The 19346-nt window shown below is 51.6% G+C and overlaps 1 protein-coding gene across 1 annotated transcript; it reads right to left on the reverse strand.

Moving 5' to 3' along the window:
- Positions 1 to 762: 762 nt before the first annotated feature.
- LOC100060175 (mas-related G-protein coupled receptor member D-like) lies at positions 763 to 14837 on the reverse strand. The gene is made up of 2 exons (XM_070228955.1): positions 14019 to 14837; positions 763 to 6247 (listed from the first exon to the last, which is right to left on the reverse strand). Exon 2 carries the CDS (start codon positions 6244 to 6246, stop codon positions 5281 to 5283), a length of 966 nt encoding a protein of 321 aa, XP_070085056.1. The 5' UTR covers position 6247; positions 14019 to 14837; the 3' UTR covers positions 763 to 5280.
- Between the last annotated feature and the right edge of the window lie 4509 nt (positions 14838 to 19346).

A 19346-nucleotide genomic window follows, 5' to 3' on the forward strand; every position in this document is an offset into this window, starting at 1 on the left:
TCCACCATTCTCCATGGAGACAGACACCGCCAAGGACAAGCACCTGGATTTGTTATCTCCTCCCTGCAAACAGATACAGATTGGTGGGAAAGCTGCTGACCAGCAAGGTCACCGGCTCCCTCCTCTCTGCAAGTGTCTCAAGGCCAAACACAGGCTGGTGGGAAAGCTCCGACCAGCAAGGCCATGTGCTCCCCCTCCCCTACCTAAACTCCAGATAAAATCCTTCCTTTTAGCTTTTTGGGGAGTTTGGGATTTCAGCATTAGCGGCCCTCTCTCCTTTCTCAGTGCTGTGCAATAATAAAATTCCTACTTTCTTCCACTACACCCAGTGTCAGAGATTGGCTTGCTGCATGACAGACAAGTGAACTCACTTCAGGTTTGATATCAATACCAATTCATTAATAAGAATTAGTGAATTTTATTATTGAGCAACCACTCCCACCCCCCCAGGGACAAACTTTGTGGGGTCCAAAGCTTATCTTTTTTTAATTTATTTTTTATTTTTTCTCCCCAAAGCCCCCAAGTACATAGTTGTATATTCTTCGTTGTGGGTCCTTCTAGTTGTGGCATGTGGGATGCTGCCTCAGCGTGGTTTGATGAGCAGTGCCATATCCGCGCCCAGGATTCAAACCAACGAAACACTGGGCCGCCTGCAGCGGAGCGCGCGAACTTAACCACTCGGCCACGGGGCCAGCCCCCCAAAGCTTAACAACAAGAGGGGGTGCCCTTCAAGAAAAAGAATGCAAAATTATAAATACAAAGTCAGATACAACAATGAATATTTATTTAGAACAGGAGAAGAAATCACAGCAAGTCACAGATTTTTAAAAGCTGACAAATAATACAAAATAGAGAAAAAACATCTGTAATATGTTTTTCTAACTTTTTTGGCTGCACACTCTTTGACACACTTTTTTCATGTGTCAACAGTTTTGAATATTTTCCACAGAGAGAAATGAAAGAAACTTCAATTTTTTTTTAGCACAGTTGATCAGAATTTGTTCTATATTATTAATAGTGTAAAAATGTTTCTTAGCTTCACAACTCATTATTGATAATATCCTATACATTTTTAGGATTGCTATCAAATCTGGGAAGATCTCCACCAAGTTTTTTCATTCATGAATGATAAGATTTCAGGGCATTTGAAGTTTTCTTGTACAGAGAGTAATCTGAAATATTCTTTGAATTGATAACATTCATTAACTATTTTGTTGTCAATGTCCTTGCTGTGGTAGTGACTCAAGATTTTAAGCTGCCTTCATTGATGTCAATCAGCAGGAAATTTAAATGTTTCCCAGTGTTTTCATAAGATACATTCCACTTCATTAATTGGATCCTCAAAAATCCAAGAGCCTATGGATTTATTCTTTTCTAAAATTATCTCGTCCTCTTAATGAATTACTTTTGTTTATAATTCAGTTCTCAAATTCAAACTAATTCCTATTCACTTCAATATCTATCTTTTTTGTTTATTTGTTAGTTTGTTTGTTGAGGAAGATTAGCCCTGAGCTAACATCTGCTGCCAATCCTCCTCTTTTTGCTAAGGAAGACGGGCCCTGAGCTAACATCTGTGCCCATCTTCCTCTACTTTATATGTGGGATGCCTGCCACACCATGGCCTGACAAGTGGTGCCATGTTCGCACCCGGGATCCGAACCAGCGAACCCTGGCCCACCAAGAAGCTGAACGTGCGCACTTAACCACTGTGCCACCAGGCCGGCCCCTTAGTATTTGTCTTTATCCCTTTTGTTTCATAGTCCATTGATTTTAATCTGAACTTTCTCTTACTTCTTTCATCAACAAAATTAAAAATAACAAAAGAAGGTCCCCTTCCTAGCAACTTAAGTCAAGAGTTTGTAATTTCTCATTATTTCTTTTGAAGTGTTCCAAAATATCTTTGCAAATTTGAATAATCTCTGTTTTTGTTTGTAATGTCAATGCTGAGCCTCTTAATCTCAGGTTTGTGTGCCTGATGCTCAGTGAGCCAACCACTGAGACAGCAGCGCTTGGCAGTAGACAAAGGTTTATTCGAATTAGCCAAAATGAGGAGGCAGGAGGACAGCTTCTCTCAAATCTGCCTTAACGAAGAAGAGAGCAGGGGGTCTTTATGAGCTAAGGGGCTCGGGAGGAGGAGTTTCAGAGAAACAAAGGGGAAATCTGTGTTCCTTTCACTCCAGATAAGCCCTTGGGCAACCAGACTTCTGGGCATCAGTGGCAGCCCGGGGCTGGTTATCTGGTGACGGTAATTTCCTTGAAGGCATTCTTTCTCTTCTGCAAAACAGGCTCATAAATCCTTGTCACCCTTGAGCCACCCCTCAGACTAGACAAGAAAAATAGCAAATTGACAAGATTCACTTCTTTTCATCTGTGTCCGTGTTGGGAACGAGGTTGAAAGGTAATCTTGTTCTTACTGAATACTGACCACTGTCATGGATGCGGTCCATTGTTGACTGAAATGTGTGGTCCATGACTGCAGAGGTTTGCTACATTTTAGCATCCCTTGGAAGTGACTCCTCCACTTAAAACGCTGCCTATCTGAAGGTGGGAAGACTTTCCCGTAGAGTGGCTTCCGTCTCTGTATCTTCTCCTCCATCACCCATCTCCTTCGTGTTCTGGGCGCCACAGGGCTCCGTCACAGCTCCGCACAACCTCTGGCACTTCACCTTCGTGTCCTGATACCGGCAAATGCGTGAACCAGACTGGGGAGCAATAGTTACCTCGAAATGACCGGGAGCTGTGTAAATATACACCACTAACCCAAACTGAAGTTATCCCCGACTCGGGTTACCCCAAAATGTCCCTCTGTGGCCACGTCAATGCCACTGACGTGAAGGGGAGGGTGAGAGACAGAAGTTGGTGGGGAGAGAGACAGCAGTCGTTACCAGTGGTGGTTAAAACACGTCACTATGTGAGCTCCCCAAACATACGACCGTGTGAACGCGCTGTGGGGCCCCCCAGGGCCTTTGAGGCGGCCCGTGCTGCTGGGAGCAAGGGGGCTTCTGCATTATCGGCTTCACCCCTCTCAGCCTAGTCTCGGGTCTCAATGCCCGGCGTTTACTAACGGGGCATCCGCTGCCTGCAAAGCCCTTTCTGATGGGGCTTCTGTGCACATTAGTGGTCCTTGGCTGCAGACAACAAAAACCCACTGTGGCCAAGTTAAGTGATAAAGAGGATTAACTGGAAAGAGACCGGAGAGCTCACACGATCAACACACAGACTGGAGAACCTGGCGTCAAAACAGAACAGGTGTTGGACAGGTCTAAATTCAATGTCAGGATGCCACTGTGGGAGTGGATGACTTCCAAACGCTTCCGCCATCTTGGTTCACTCTCGCCAAGATTCAGAGTCCTGGGAGAGAGTCAGCCTGGACAGCTTAGGTCCTGGGCCAGCCCCTTAGATATTCTGGGATGGTGAGGACCTGGCAGAAGGAGACCCAGGGGACCCCTGTGGTCTCTGGACGCATGGACTCCTTGATTAACCAAGTTGTCCTGCAATGAGGGAGGGTAGCAAATCGTGGGCCCCCAGAAAAGGGGACTAGAGGCTGGGTAACACCCCTCCATCCTTCCAAAAGATCCAGTGCATAAAAATAATGACCATTTCCTGAGTCCTTGCTGTGTGCCAGATACAGCTAAACACGGCACGGGCATCTCATCAAACCCTCAGGAAACCCGTGAGAGGGGCACTGATACCGTCTCCACTTCAAAGCTACAAACGTGGAGAGTGAGACTTAGTGACTCGACTAGACCGAAAAGCTAGTGTGTGATGGAGGCAAGGTTCACCTCCCCCCACCCCGACCGTGTGATCCCGGAGTTCTTGTTCTTGTACATTTTGCAATAGTTTCTACAGAGAAAATAGAAAGAGAACTTGGTCTTTCCTTGTTGATCAGATTTGTTTTAAAATACTGAGAGGTGAGATGCATAAAACGTGCAACTTCATACTGACATTTTTTGCCGTTTGGACTCTGGCTCTGGGATTATGTCACAAAGACAGGATATCTGAGACATGGTATTTTGCACATTTCTCATCAAAAAAAAAAAAAAGGTGTGGCATGATTAATGACGACACATGCTGCATTATCAAGCATATTCCTAGCAGACGAGATCTTCTGTCCTGACCAGGCGTCAACGAGAACTGAAGCTTCCACTTACAATCTTACGTGGCCAACGATTGAAGGAATTTTTCATAGACTAGCTTCCGGTTCTGTACATTTCAAATCTTATTTCTTCGCTGCTATCCACTACCCACACACCTCCCGTGAGGTTCATATCTCCACCTGACTCCTGGCCCTGCATTTTTCTCCATGACGCCGGGTGAGCCCGCACAGTGAACAGTGGCAACATTCCCAGAAGCCATTCCTACTCCGAGGTGGCTAGAAATAACCTAACTATACACAGAATTACGTGAACCTCATAAGTGCACCCTAGGAAGCCCCAACTTCTGGTACCACCAACTCAACTTTCCCTCCTCTGCCCAATGCAAGTGAGGGGCCCTGTGCTGGCCACTTACCCCTGAGAAGGGAGGCTGCCCTCATTGCCAACCATCTGCTTCAGATGGGCCCCTCGGTCACCGCCCAGGTTAGAGAAAGGCCATGGAGTGTGAAGTTTGTGGTCAAAAGATAAGGGTTGAATCACGGCCCATCAATTCATTAGCTGAGTGATGCTGGACAAAAACACTGGCCTCTCTGAGCCCCACTGCTATCAAGCACTATGTGGGTATCAGTGATGCTTATGAGCCAAAAGAGCACTTAGGAAGTGTTCATGGGTTGCAAGGCCAGTCCTGGTACTGAGTTCTCCATCAGACGCCTGGAGTGACTGATAGAGCCTCCTGCCCCATGGGCCTCCCTGGGAGAACGATGGGGGTCTGAGCTGAGACAGGAAAGCAGGTGACCCACAAAACGGAGGGCGCTCAGGGGGCATCTTCTCTTTCTAGGGCTGTAAGGCCCCCGAGGGGCAAGCCGACTTGGCGGGTCCCCGGCCCAGACCCATACGAGCATCTTGGTTCCCAGGACTCTCTACCTCCGGCTGCAGCACAAATCCACAGACTGGGAGATTCACTGCCACGGGGTGACATTTGATAGATTATTAATAAGGTTTCCCTTCCTTTCTGGGGATCTGGCCTTGCCCCAGCTGGCTGGAAGTCTCTCTCGTTCTGGGGGACAGTAGGAGTCGCCTCAGAAGGTGCCAAGAGAAAGAACAAGGTATCCTTCAGCTGCCGACACACGGAATAGGATGACTCCGCGAGATGCCAGCTTGGGGGCGGGGCCTCGGCCTCGAAAGGTCAGACCCCCAGCTCATTGGTGCCGGTGGAGGGCGTCTCCCTCTCCTCCAGCTCGGGCTCCTCCTGCAGCGCCGTGCGGAGCACCGCCCCCAGGGGCTCCCGCAGACCCCGGCGGCTCCTTCTGCGGCCCACCACGAAGTAGATGATGGGATTGGCGCTGCTGCTCACTGACGTGGAGAGGAGGGAGATGTGCCGATACAGGAGCACCACCTGACCCTTCAGGTGCCCCCAGGAGAGGAGGATCGGGTTGAAGGCGAAGGGCACGGCGCAGAGGAGGAACACCAGGACGGAGACCAGGATGACCACATAGAGCCGCCTGGGCCGGCGCCGGCGCTGCGGGGGGCTCCTCTGCACCCGCACGAAGAGGGTCACGCTGGACAGTGTCATCATGGGTATGAAGATCCCCAAAATGAGGCAGCGGGAGGTGGAGTCCACCATCAAGCATTGCTTTTCGTCGGGGTGCCCGGACTTGATGCAGAAGAAAGACGACACCGTGTTCATCAGGAGGGACAGCCCCCAGAGCAGGGTGCACACCGTGGTCGACAGGTGCCGGGGCCGGTGACACCTGTACCAGATGGGGAAGAGGACGGAGAGGCAGCGCTGCGTGCTGATGGCCGTGAGCAGGCTCAGGCTGCAGGTGTAGGCAAAGTACTCCACTCTTTGCATCACCTCGTAGGCCTTCCACCACCTGGCGGCCAGCGAGGCGACTTCTAGGCTGACTGTGAAGGTCGCGCAGAGGAGGAAGAGGAGGTCGGCCACGGCCAGGTGGAGGACGTAGACGCAGAAGGGCGCCCTCTGCACGCAGAAGCTCAGCAGCCAGACCACCATGCTGTTGCCCACTATGCCGCAGGCGCAGACGACCAGGATCAGGGCGCCCAGCGCCAAGTGGGCCCTGCCCAGCGCATCTGCCCCCGGGGGGTTTGGGGTCGAGGCTGGAGTCTGGCTGCTGTTCAGAGTCTGGTCCATCCTATGGAAGGAAGATGGGTCAACGTAAGAGTCTGTGTTGCTTGGACCCTGGGGACTTCCAGGTGTCCCTGAGCCCGAATTTCCTGCTTCAGAGCCAGCATCTTTTTTGCAACAGACCGTGACCAGGAGGCCTGACCCTTTCTGCACGCCCTGTGGCTCCCACCCCGTCTGAATCTGCCACCAGGTCCATTATGTACACGAAGTTGTCACAAATGCCCTTTGTCGTGTTAAGAGGTTCTCTTCTATTTCGAGGTAGGTTTTTTTTTTCTTTTTTTTTTTGCTGAGGAAGATTCACCCTGAGCTAACATCTGTGCCAGTCTTCCTCTATTTTGTACGTGGGTGGCCCCCACAGCGTGGCTGCCACTGGGTGGTGTTAGTCCACGCCCAGGAGCCAAACTCAGACTATCGAAGCAGAGAGCACCGAACTTAACCACTAGGCCACAGGGCCAGCCCCATGAGTTTATTTTTTCAATCGCAAAGAGGTATTGACTTTTACTAAAGGCTTTTTCTACGTCTATTGATAGTATCCTTTTTTTTCTCCTATAATCTCCAAACCCTGTGATTTAATTTTTTAAGCTGGACCTCAGGTGCAAAGAGTAAATTTAACGATACCCCTCACTTTATGGCACACCACAATCGTCAGGCCGTTTAAAATCAAACAAAATCGTTTATTTAAATTTCCCTCTGCATCTCCGTCCCAGCTTCTTTTTCCCTCCCCACCCTTGCCTCTGTTCTAACTAGTTCAACCTACGTCCTTGGACATCTATCTTTCAAAACAGGTGGTTGCCCATAAGTGTTTTTAATTTACACAAATGTTGTCATTTAGAGTTCTTGCTGTTTTTTTTTTTTTTTTTTTTTTCACTCAACCGTATGTTTTCAGGACATTGACAGGCGGCTGTGTGGAAAAGGAGCCGGTCGTGGTTTCAAATGTTATCATGTGCACCAGCCCCGTTTTACTTCTCCATTCCTTTATTCCCACAAAAACATTGTGTCCCATGTCCTCACGCCTGTCCCCGTTGGGTTTGGCTCAGGATTTTTCTGGGATGCGTTCCAGAAGTGGGATCGCTGGGTTGTAGGACACGTGCGCTCTCGGCTTCACTAAATACTGTCTGGTTACTTTCCTAAACGGCTGCCGGGGCTTCATGTCCACCAGCAGGACGGGATGTGTCCTGTTTTCCTCATTCCTTCCCCAACACTTGATACCATGCACTTTCCTAACTTTTGCCTGATAACCATAAAGGGCTATTTTGTTGATGTTTGAGCTTGCCTTTCTCTGACTCCAGTGAGCTTGGGCGTCTGTTCCCGTATCTGTCAGCCGTCGGGGGTTCCCCATCTTCGTGCTGCCTGCTCCTGGCTGTTGCCCACTTGTCACTTGGGGGTTTCTTTCTTTTCCTTCTTGATTTGCAGGAGCTGTTTGCATCCTTGCTGGGTTTAGACGCTCCAGGCATCGTTCTCTGAGAAATCTCTTCAAGGTGGTGACTTCATCTGTTGTGAACTTGGCTGGACAGACACGCTCAATGTTGGTATAATTTTTCACCCTGAAATGTGTTGCCTGTTGGATCTTAAGTCAGTCTGTGTCCCCTGGTGAAAAAGATACCCCTTATATTTCCTCTGTGACTTTTACAGTTTTTCCCTTTCACAGTTTGCTCTTGAATCCAGCTGGCATCTATTTTTATGTGGGATTAAAGAAAGGCTACGACTTGATTTTTCCTCCATGTTATGAGCCAGTTTTCTCAGCCCTATCCGCTAGACAGTCTGCCCTTTCTCTGTCCGCTTACCAAGTTCCCGTTCACACTCGGGACTGTTTTTGAACTCTCCGTGCCGTACCCCCGGTTCGTCTGTTCCTACACACTGTCGCTTTTTAAATATACCCGGCTTTGTGTGAGCTCTGGGAACTCTTCAGCTCACGGCTACTCAGTGGTGCTTCTCTGCTTGGTTTCATCCCACGCAGAACTGAGTTCTCAGGCAAAGACTCAAGGGGAGCCCTCTGCAGACCGGAGTCCTTCCTCCGACTGGCTCAGTCCTTTCTTTCTGGCACTCCATCTCGCAAATTCCAGCCACTTAGTCTCCCTAAAGTCTGACTTCTGTGTCTTCCACTCAGGGAGACCGCCACTCTCTGCCTGGCTTTCCCCACTTCCTGTGCCATTCTCCACAAAGTACCCCCAGGTGGTGAGGCGGGGTGAACATAGGGGTCCCCTCTGCATTTCCCTTCTCTCAGCATGCACCGTCCTGGGGTACCTCTTGTCCTATATCCAAAAATAGTTCTTTCTTATGTTTTCTCCCATTTTCTGGTGGTTTACAACGGGAGGGCTGGCCCAGGACCAGTAGCTCCATCATGGCGACAGACGGAAATGCCTCTTCCTGTTGATTGTCAACGGTGTAGAGGACACTGTTGGTTTTTGTAGTTTTTATTAATCAGGCAAATATCCTGATTTATTTTATCATATCTATCCGTTTGTCGAATATTTTTATTTTCTCTGCAATTGTCCTCATTCCTCTAATTTCTTTTTCATGCCTTATTTCATAGCCCAGAACTTCTAGTACTCTCTGAACCATGCTCGGAATCAGACACACTCATCTTCTTCCTAATCTTAAAGAGAATGCGTCTAAAGCTTCTCCCTTAGGTATGACGTTTATACATTTTTGGTATTTTTTTCATCAAGGCAAGAAAGTTCCCTTTCTAGTTTTATGAGAGTTTTTATCATAAATGAATGATGAAATTTATCACATTTTTTTTTCTGCAGCTACTTAATCATTTTCTTTTTTTTCCTCTTTATTTATGTGGTGAATGCATAGGCTAGGTTTATCCTCATATTTCTAGGATAAACCATTTCTAGTTTGCTCTGTTTTTGTTTTTTTTTTCTGGGTGCTCTGATTTTCTTTAGAAAATTTTCACCCATATTCATAAGTGAGATTGGCCCATAATTTTCCACTCTTGTTCGATTCATTTTTTTATTTCAAAGCTGTAAGTTCCTACTGGCTTCACAAAATGACTTGGAGAGATTGCTTTTTTTTCTCCACCCTCTGGGACAATTTGTATCATGTGAAGATTATCTTTCTTTGAGGGTTTGGCAGAAGGTAAAACCATCTGGTCTGGTAGTTTTTATGTGAGTGTTAGCGGATATGCATGGCTGTGAAAAAAAACCTACAACTCCGATTTATTTAACGTTTTAAGTCTATTTAGATTTTAAATCTCTTCTTGAGTTAGAATAGGCAATATTATTTTTCTAGAAAATTGTTCATGCTTTCTGGTTTCACCTTTATCATTATAGCACTCCACACGGTGTTCTCATAATTTTTAAAACCTCAGTTCTATCTGCCATTTTTAATTTGTGCCTTTGCTCCTTTTTTTTTTAAATCAGTTTGCCAAAGGTTTGTTCTTTGAGAACTGTTTTTTTTTGGGGGGGGGGGTTTAAAAAATCATCTCTGTTGTTTCTTTTCTTCCTATTTCCTTAATTCGTGCTTTAATTTCTTCCACTTTCTTTGGATTTTCCTCTCATTCTTTTTTCAGCTTCTTGCGGTGAATGCTTAGGTAATTAATTGTCAAAGCTTCTTCTTTTTCTAACAGGTGTTTAGGGCTATTTCTTAGAGGCTTCATGAGCTTTGGTCCTCAGTGTCTTCATTGTTATTCATGTTTAAATATTTAAAAATTCACAACCATTTAAAATATTTTAAATTTAAAGTTTGTTTCTCTAAATTATTTAGAAGCGCATTTTACAACACAAGCATCGGCAATCTTTTTTGTTATTGATTTCTGGTATTATTGTCTTGTGGTCAGGTAACGTGGTCAATTTTTCCATTTTTGTTGAAACTCACCCTGTAGGGTAGTCGATGGCCAATTTTTGTTTTCTTTACATACTCATTTGATTAAGCTTTTAAAATCGCATCACTTATATGATCTGTATCCTGGTTAATTCTTTATCTGCTACAAATATTAACCCATTACGATTGTAGTTTTGTCATTTTCTCTTTTCTTCCCCTATTTGGAAACTTTGTGAAGTGTATACAAACCCCAGATTATTCCATTATCCTGGTCAATTGTTGCTTTTATGTAGCGGCCCTCTTTCTTCATAATCCCTTTTTTAGCCTTTAAGGCTGTTTGATCTGATGTCAGTCAAGTTTTTATTAACATTTCCTAGTTCCGCCATTAATTCCCAGCGATGGGTTGTCTCCTGCAGGGATAATGTAGTGGGGGCCCCCCCAAGGTCACAAGGTCATGGAAGTTGTGCTACCCAGACTTTTGCATTGACCTCTGTTGGGCTTTCAAAGGATTTCACAGGTGCGGGACCAGATTTTTGATGGATTTTGTGGTTTGGAGATTTGGCATCACGTGAGTCTCTGTGAATTCAGATTCTACACCCGAATGGTGCAAATCTGGGGCTGTTACTCAACGTGGTGCCCGACCCCACTCACGCACCCCTCCCGCCCCGAGTCTCAGGCATTCTGGGCAGGACATTGCTTTCTTTAAGCAGCGGGGGCCTCCCGTTCTGGCCTCCTGCAGCCTCCTCTGTTCCAGCCCCTCCTCCAGGACCACCTCCTAGCCCCTCAGCACCTCCTCGCCCGCCGCCGCCCCGCCTCACCTCGGGCCTGGAGCCTGTACCCCATCTGATGGACCCTGGGCCGTCAGCATCCGCTCTAGGTGAAAATTCGTTTGTGGTGCCTGGAGATTTCTCTTCCCATCTTTCATCCTTCAGCCCTGTGCTCTAATTGGGTGGGGCGGGAGCAGAAGTGAATTTTTTTTCTCCCACATTTCCCTCCATCCACAGAGGGAGCGTGGCGCCATGTCACTATGGTCAGGCTCCCTGTCCGCTATAGTCAGAAGTCCCTCCTTTAGGTGGAACACAAGTTTAAATAATATTTATCAAACTTACACTATGTGCCAGATATGTAGTGGTACATATAGAGAACACACACACATATAAAATAGCGTGTATACGTATATATGCAGACACACATATGCGTACACAGAGCACACACAGCACAGACACATACGTGTACACATAGTACGTATACTTATATAATAGCATGTATGCATATACAGGCTCGAAGACATATATACATACACAGAGCACACATTATATATAAACCATGCACACATACGTGTGCACACATAGCACGTGTGCATACACACACAACACGCACATAAGATGTGTATATGTGAACACGTGCACACACAGAGCACATGTACACCAATGATCATGACAGACAGAGCCCATCCTCACAGAACTCACAGTCCAGGGCAGGAAACACACAGTTAGACACGATTGCCCCCTACTGCTTTGGGGGTTAGTAATTACTAAGAGGGGGGATTCGGGGGGGGGGGCTGGAGGTACTGAGGTCAGAGGGCAACTGGGAGATGCCAGGTGAAGGGGCCTCCAGGACCGATTGGGGCTCCCCCCGTGGGCTCGGACTGCGCTCCCCCAGCTCCTTCCCAGCCACCGGGCCCCCTCCCCCACTGCTGTCCCCCATCACTCCCCCTCCGTCTCTGTCCACTGCAGGGCCCTGAGAACTGGAGTCCCCTCGGCCACCACACTGAGTGAGGAGGGTTTGGGCACCACCCCAGGAGGGGAGGATGTGGGCCTGCACCTGCTGAGCGGGGGCGGGGGGACGCACACTGCTGTCCCACAGTCCTGGTGATGCTGGGCCCCCCAGGCCAACGCCCCCCCACCTCCCCGCACACATCCGGCCCAGCCTCTCCCTGCCTGCTCTGGGTCGGGGGTCCAGGGACCTGGACGTCTACCTAACAGCCATCAGGTATCCACCCCGGAAACACTGACTGAGGGCAGACCGGGTCGGTTCCGCTCCAGGTCCCAGGGGGCGGATGGGGACAAGAAGACGGACACTTGCTGCCTTCCTGGAAATGACGTTCTGAGGGAGGATGCTCCATAAGCAAGAAGGATGCAGCTTCGGATGTGATAACTTACAGAGACGGTGACAGCTGTTCCATAGAAGCTTTTCGAGAAAACTCTCACAGAGTTCTATATAACAGAGCAGGACAAAGGGATACAGTACCAAGCGGTGGGAGGGGCTGGTATGATAGGTGGGGTGGTCCCAGAAGAGCCCTCCAAGGGGGCGGCACTCAGCAGCAGAGACCCCCACATGTGCCAAGGAGGCAGCTGGGGAGTCAGGATTGCGGGTGACCTTTGGAAGGAGTTGGCTGTAAGGGGTGGCTGGGGAAGGCAGGGACATGAGATGTGGAGGCAGTGGTTTCATCTGTGTCTTAGGAAGGAGATTCCTGCGTGCTCGCGTGCGCGGGTGGGAGCGATTCAGCAGAGAGGGAAGAACAGATGATGCAGGAGGGAGGCCCCAGCTGCAGGAGGTGAGAGGCGAGGGGATGGGCACGGCCGAGGGGTTGGCCCCGCTGGGAGTTGGGGCACCACCCAGCAGAGAAGGGGAGACTCCGGCCGTGGGCGCGGGATCCAAGGTGGGAGCATGACTCTGCTCTGTTTTAGGCATCCTCTTTTTCAGCGAAAATAGAAGGGAGGTCAAATATGGGGATTGAGGAAAGAAAAGAGGGATTTGGGGAGTTGGAAGAGAGACGGGTCCTCATCCCGGCGGCCCTGAGCTGAACTGTGTCGTCCTCAGGCTCCTCTTTTGAAGCCCTAACCCCCATGCGACTGTATTTGGAGATGGGGCCTACAAGGAGGTAATTAAGGTAAATGAGGTCATAAGGGTGGGGCCCCGCTCCAATAGGATTAGTGTCCTTTCAGGAACAGACCCCAGAGGGCGCTTGCTCTCCCCCGCCATGTGAGGACACAGTGAGAAGGCGCCGTCTGCAAGTCTGCAAGCCAAGAAGAAGGCTTCACCGGGAACCCAATCAGCCAGCACCTTGGTCTCAAGACTTCCAGCCTCCAGAAATAGGAGAAAATAAGTGTCTGCTGTTTAAACCGCCCTGAATCAGATGCTGGCACACAGTGGGTGCTCAATAGGTGTGGAGGGGCCCCTAGAAGAAGTGCTAAGCTGGGTACTCCCCAGATGCCACAGTCCTCCTTCCGTCTGCTCGGTCTTCCCACGCTAGTTCAGTTGGCTGTCAGCTGGACCACGAGCCCCACAGGCCAGCCTGCGTCTGCCTCCGCCCCGTGCTGGAGTCACGCCCTCCTGGTCCCGCGCACAGTGCCTGCCTCTAGGGGATGCTCAGTCCTGACTTGTTGATGGCTGACGGTTTAAAATACTGACTCTGTTGAGTTAGGGCTGGTGTTCCTGTCTCCCAAGCCTTGTTTGAATTTTTGTCTCTTCCACTAAAGACTTCTGGAAATGCATTATTTCCCACTACTGTCAGGAAACCAGTCTTACTTTGAAAGACGTGAGTGGTGAAGGAGCAAGAAAGCCTCGCCTGCCCGCACCTTGGGGATCACCATTAGCATCACCCTTAACGCTGTGCTTATATCCTTGCAGGTTGTTTTCCGTGCACTTACCTGTAAATCTGTTTTTCCATCAATGAAAATATATCACCCGGTTGTTTCATAAGCCGCCTTTTCAAAAACTAATTGTATGTCTTCTCCTTAATTGTGCTCCCTCGCCACCTGCGTGACTCACCTTTGTTCCGGCTCTGCCATCACCACTGATGGGGACTCTCCACGTGGTGATATGAACTCGTCGCTTTACATGGTGGTGAGGTCGGCTTCGTTAGCCCCATTTTATTTAGAGGACGCAGCCTGGGAGAAGTTCAGGCTCCCCGTCCTCCAGCCGCACCTGGTGGGGCTGCACAGCACCGCTTGTCGCATGGTGCTCTCCTGCCTCCACCCAGACAGGAAAAACGTGAGGCCTCTCACCTGCTCTGCGACACGGCGCTCCGTCCTTTGGAGAAGGGTGGCCGGTCCCCTCCTGGCTCTGGTCCTTGGAGGCCTTGCAGCTCCTCTTGGCCCAGGCCGCTGAGCGGCTCCCGCCCCAGTCCCTGCTTACAGGGCCGTTCTGAGCTGTCTTCCGCTGCCCCCTACACTGGCCTCAGAGGAGCCCTGTTCCCGGGACCCCTGGAGAACCTTCACCCGGCTCCTTCTGAGAAGCGGGAAGGGGAGCTTGAGGTATAAATGCTGGATGGCACCGCCCCACCCACGGGGAGGCCTGCAGAAGAGCTGGCTGGGGCTAATGGGCCTGGCCAGGCGGGGCCTCCCCGGCTCCCCGCCCAGGAGAGGGCTGGGCTGCAGGTCAATGGAGATTGGGGCTGGGGTGCAAGGAGGGTGGAGGGCCCTCCGTCTCCTATGCTATCCTGGCGATACCTGCCTTCCTGAAGGCCTTCTGGGACAGCCGAGGAGACCTCAGAGCACCAGCAGACCCCATCGCAGGCAGTTAGGGAAGGACGCTGGAGGGAAGCGGGCTCTTGGGGCCTGGGAGAGGCCATTACGTCTGCCTGTAACTTCCCGCATGGAGAGATGCTCTTGCTAATGGACTAGCCCAGTGCAGATTATCGGACTGAGGGCCTCAGCTCGCTGCTGGCTGTTGGCCAGAAGCTGCCCTTGCTCTTGCCATATGGGCTCTCCAGGATGGCAGCTCATGACATGGCAGCTTGCTTCCTTAAAGCCAGCAAGAGGGAGAGTCTGCTAGAAGACAGAAGTCACAATCTCATGTAGCCTTAATCATAATCTTTGCTCCATTCGGAGGGTTGCAAGCAAGTTGCCTGGTCCAGCCCACACTCACGGGGAGATTCTGAATACCTGGAGGCGGATTGTTGGGGGCCCTCTTGGATTCTGGCTACCAGGCTGATTGGCTGACCAAGAACTTCCCAGTGCCGGTCCTTCCTGCTTCCTGTCCAGTACAGAATGGCTAGGGGACCAACACCATTGTGTGTTGTTTCTGTGTTCTGTTCTGCGTGTCTTCAGAGCTGTCATCATTTTGATGCGGGCTCGGCGAGCCGAGGAGTCGAAAGAAAGATTTCTTGGGCTCTGAAGGTCTGGCAGTAGTGCTCTTTTATTCAGAGAATAGCATGGAGTAGCATGGGGACAGGACCCATGGGCGCTGAAAAGCTGCAATGGGTTGAGGGCCGGGGTAGATTTATAAGGCACAGGTAGGTATGTGAGTTATTTCTTTACAAGACAAAGGAAGATCATGTAAAAAATGTCATTAAAATGGTGTCAGTGTAGGTGGGGTCTGGTTATCAGGTGGTCCTATGACTTTGGATAAGAATCAGATCGGATCGGGTCAGGACGTCCTGTGCTTCCTGGAGGATGATATAGATTGGTATGTAGGGCAGGACGCCTTGGGCTTTTCTCCCTGGGGCAGCCTGGATCCTCATCAATTTGGCCAAAGGGTACCAGTCCCAGAGGAAGTACCCCTGGATGTGGTGGAGAGAGATGCAAATAGCCCGCAGCTCCTGGGCTGGTGCAGGACGGGACGCAGTCCCTGGCCTTGACTTTGGATGGCTCTCTCCTGGGGTGAAGGGGAGCACGTGTGCCGCTGTGAACGATACAGCCACCGGTGTTAGGTGGGAGCACTTGAACATCACACGTGGGACCCAGCGCGTGTGTGGGTGGTGGAATGTCCGGGGAGGGACCACGCCTACATTCGCCACTCTGCCTGCCAGCATCTCCTTTTCCTGCCAGCGCACCTGGTTTTACCTTGAACTCCCCTCTTCCCAGCTCTCAGCCTGTTGCGTTTGGTGAGACAGGGCGGGGGCCTCCTCCATCCCCGGTCCCCACCTCCCCACCCAGGGGAGGGCGTGTCACTGGCGCCTGGCCAGAGAGCAGAATCCTCGGTCCTTCGGTTAGAATTATCTGGAAGAGAGTGTCTCTCTGCTGGGATTGCTGAATCCGTCAAATGTAAACTGGGAGCCGTTGGGTACCTGCCACTGAGTTTATTTACTGAGAACAAATGCAACGCAGACAAAGCAGAAATGAGAAGCAGGAAGAAAAGAGAACTTGGAGAACATGATTCGAGGCCCTGGATCCAACTATGTCTGAAATGAAAATCACTTCTGGAACGTCCCTGGTATGCAAGGAAATTCCCTTGGACACACAGATACCCCCACGCTCACCCCCCAAGCTGGACTGATCTCGGGTTTCTGTTACTTGTCACCAAGGTCCTGGCTGACACCGTATACAAATGTGCCTATGAAATGAATCTGTAATCTACAGGCCGAGCTTCCTAAAGCAGAGATGAACGGTGTGGGGCGGGGTTAGGGGCTGGATGCCCTGGGGCACTAGGAAACTTCAGCTGGGAGTGATGAAAATGTTCTTTTTCGGGGGAGGGAAACGCTCTATATATTGATTTGGTGATGACACGGGCATACATACGTGGGTCAAAGGTCACTGAACTACACATTCAATGGGTGTATTTTATCGTATGTAAATTAGACCGCAATTAGATCAATTACCAAGATTTTTAAAAAAGTCAGCCTGGTTGGTAAGCCTCTTCCTGAGCTGCCAGGAAACTTCGCGCTGGCATTCTGAGTCACCGAAGCAGAGTTTTCCACGAGTTTTAATTCTGCGAACTGTGCCGTGTTGTTTTCTCCAAGCCTCTACGGGCTTCTTTCCAGCCCCCCCGGCTTAAAATATAATAATTTTGCACTTGCATTCTCGGTCGTCCTGATTCGGGAAGATCTCTGTAACATGCTGCCTGGCTTCCCGGCCCGTCACCAACATGACGAAGGGCACATTTCCTTCGTCCCGGGCTTCTCCCCGTGTACCGAGAGGCTGGACCGTAAATGAAACCATCTCTCCGTCCCGCCTTCTAGATGAACCCCTTGGATCCTGGGAGGGTTCTGAACCAAGCTGTGCAGATGCAAAAAAGATCTTGGCAAAATTCTGGCATAAAATAGCAAACCCCAGTTATCTTAAAACCACAGCTGGCAGGAGATTCGGGAAAGCTGGGCCCGTGCCAGAGAGACATTCCGTCTCCTCTCACTAAGATGGAGGATGAAGATGGGGAGAGGCGCCAGCTCTGGCCATGTGCTATGCTCTCTGTAGAGCTCAAGTCCCTTTCCCACCCCCTCCCCACGTCAGATGCCGACGCCTGAAACCGGGCCGTCCTGTCCTTTGGTCTCCATCCACTGTGAAATCCAGCGAGGCCCGGCTGGGGTGTCCTGTGGCCGTGATGGGCGTGTCTTCTCTACTCCATGCATCTCCCTGAACCCCAACACCCAATGCTTTGCTGGTGGGAAACACAAAGGTGGGAGGCCCGAGCTTCCAGGGGAACAGGACCGCCACTGTGCTGGAGCCTGTGGGTGGTGACTAGGGGCTCTCACCAGCGCTGTCCACCCAGCGGGACTGAGCTTGGACGAGGAGCTCCATCGGTGCTCCGGCAGCAGGCGCTCTCAGGCTGTGCCGCGGAGCCCTGCTGTGAAGACTCAACGAGATCTGGACATGGAGCTCTTTGCCCAGGGCCCACTGTACACAGTCGGTGCTCAATAATGGCAGTCACTGCCCCAACCACTGGCGCTTGGGATAGGCTGTTCCCGTGAATGTCCCTCCTTCGCTGGCCACCCTCTCCCTTCCTGCCACCTAGTCCCTGATGCCTAACTGTAGTACAAGAGAAAACTGAGGCACAGCGGGACCAAGGACCCATGGCTAGTAGGTGGTGGCCCCCACCCCCGTCCTGTCACCCCTCACCCCACCCTGTACATCCTGTGGTGGCAGCAAGTCCTGGGCAGGGAGACAGCACTCCTTCTAGCTCCCTAGAACCTCCTTAGGCGGAACGGCCATACCCGCTCCCTGAATCTTAATTCTGCTCTTCTCTTGACCAGCAGCTGTCGGGGACACGGCCAGACCCCTGGCTCCAGACAGTGTCAGGGTGACAATCTGGGCTGCTCGGATGTCCTGCGCTTCCTGCCTTTACCAGACAGACCCCCAGAAAGAAGGAGGCTTGGGTGGGGCGCTGGGGGCCCAGCTGTGCCTCCTGGTGGGTCGGGGCAGGGGATAACCCCGCCCTGGCCCTCTTTAATAATTAAATACCAGGGAGGGAAGAGAAGATGCTGGAGGGCCAGCTGCTTCTGCTCCTGCCATCCTCTGTGCCATCTCCCTCCGTTAGCTCAGAGTGAGGTGGTCCAGCGCGCGGACAGGAGGTGCGGGAATCCTCCCGGGGCTGTGGGATGGGGCCGGGAAAGGAAGGCTGCTCCCTAGCAAAACCGTAGTGATAGTGCAGGAGAAGGGTTGAGAGGCGGGGAGAAACCCGAACCTAGCGCTCACCCCCCACCCTCCCAGGCCCCGCGCCCGCTAAAGGCAGATGCATGTTCATCTATGGGCCCAGCATCTTCCCTGACCTCCAGGCCCTGGCGGTGGGGGAGGGCTGCCCGTCTGCCCGCCGGGCCTGGGTCTGAGCCGCGGCAGCTGGACCCAGGCAGGGGGGGGCCCTTCAAGCTCCTGGGAGGCAGCTCCCCACAAAGGGCTCAGGGCTGGAGGCCTGGGGTGGGGGCTCCTGAGGAAGGGATGAACTCCCAGGACTGCGATTCACCGGGCCGTGAGGAGCCAGGCCCCCAGACGGCCGCCTTGGCCACCTTCAGGCCTGGGAGGCATTTCTGCCTGTGTGGAGGCTGTGTTCTTCCTGGTAGAAACTTCGAGGTGGATGGGTCCTGACCCCGCTCCCTCACATGTGTCCTCAGCACCCCACCTGGCTTCTCAGAGTCCCCAGAAGTGTCAGATGGGTGGCCTCCAACTCTGCTCCTCTGAGGTTCTCTGACTGGTGTGGGGAGGGCAGGCAAGGATGGGGAGGGGGCAGCCCCCGTGCTGGGAGGGGAGTGGGTGGGACCCCGACCTCCATCACCTGAAGCTCCTGGAAACTCCGCCTCCGGACCACATGGGGTCCCCTCTCTGCAGAGCCGTGGCCTTGCTGGGAGGAGTGGCTGGGACTGTTAGAAAGGAGACCTCTGGTGCAGTGGCCGCAGGGGTGGCCAGGAGGGATGAGTTGGGCTGTCTGGGGGCCAGTCACCAAGGAAATGCCCTTGGGGGTCCATCCACCAGAGGCTGGCGCTGCAGCCCCTGCTCTGGGGCCCCCAGGGTGAGACAGTGTGGGCCCAGGGTCTGCAGCAGAATGCCGGCCCTGGCGGTGCTGTGCCCTCGATGGACAGTTCCCGCCATCAGCCATGCCTCCTGGCCGGAGCTCGGAGAGCCGCCCTCCGCCCCTCTCCTGGCTCTGTGCAGGGGAGGGCCCTGCTCCTGACCTGGGCCCCCAGC

This window comes from Equus caballus, chromosome 12 (assembly GCF_041296265.1).
Source record: "Equus caballus isolate H_3958 breed thoroughbred chromosome 12, TB-T2T, whole genome shotgun sequence".
Lineage (NCBI taxonomy): Eukaryota > Metazoa > Chordata > Mammalia > Perissodactyla > Equidae > Equus > Equus caballus.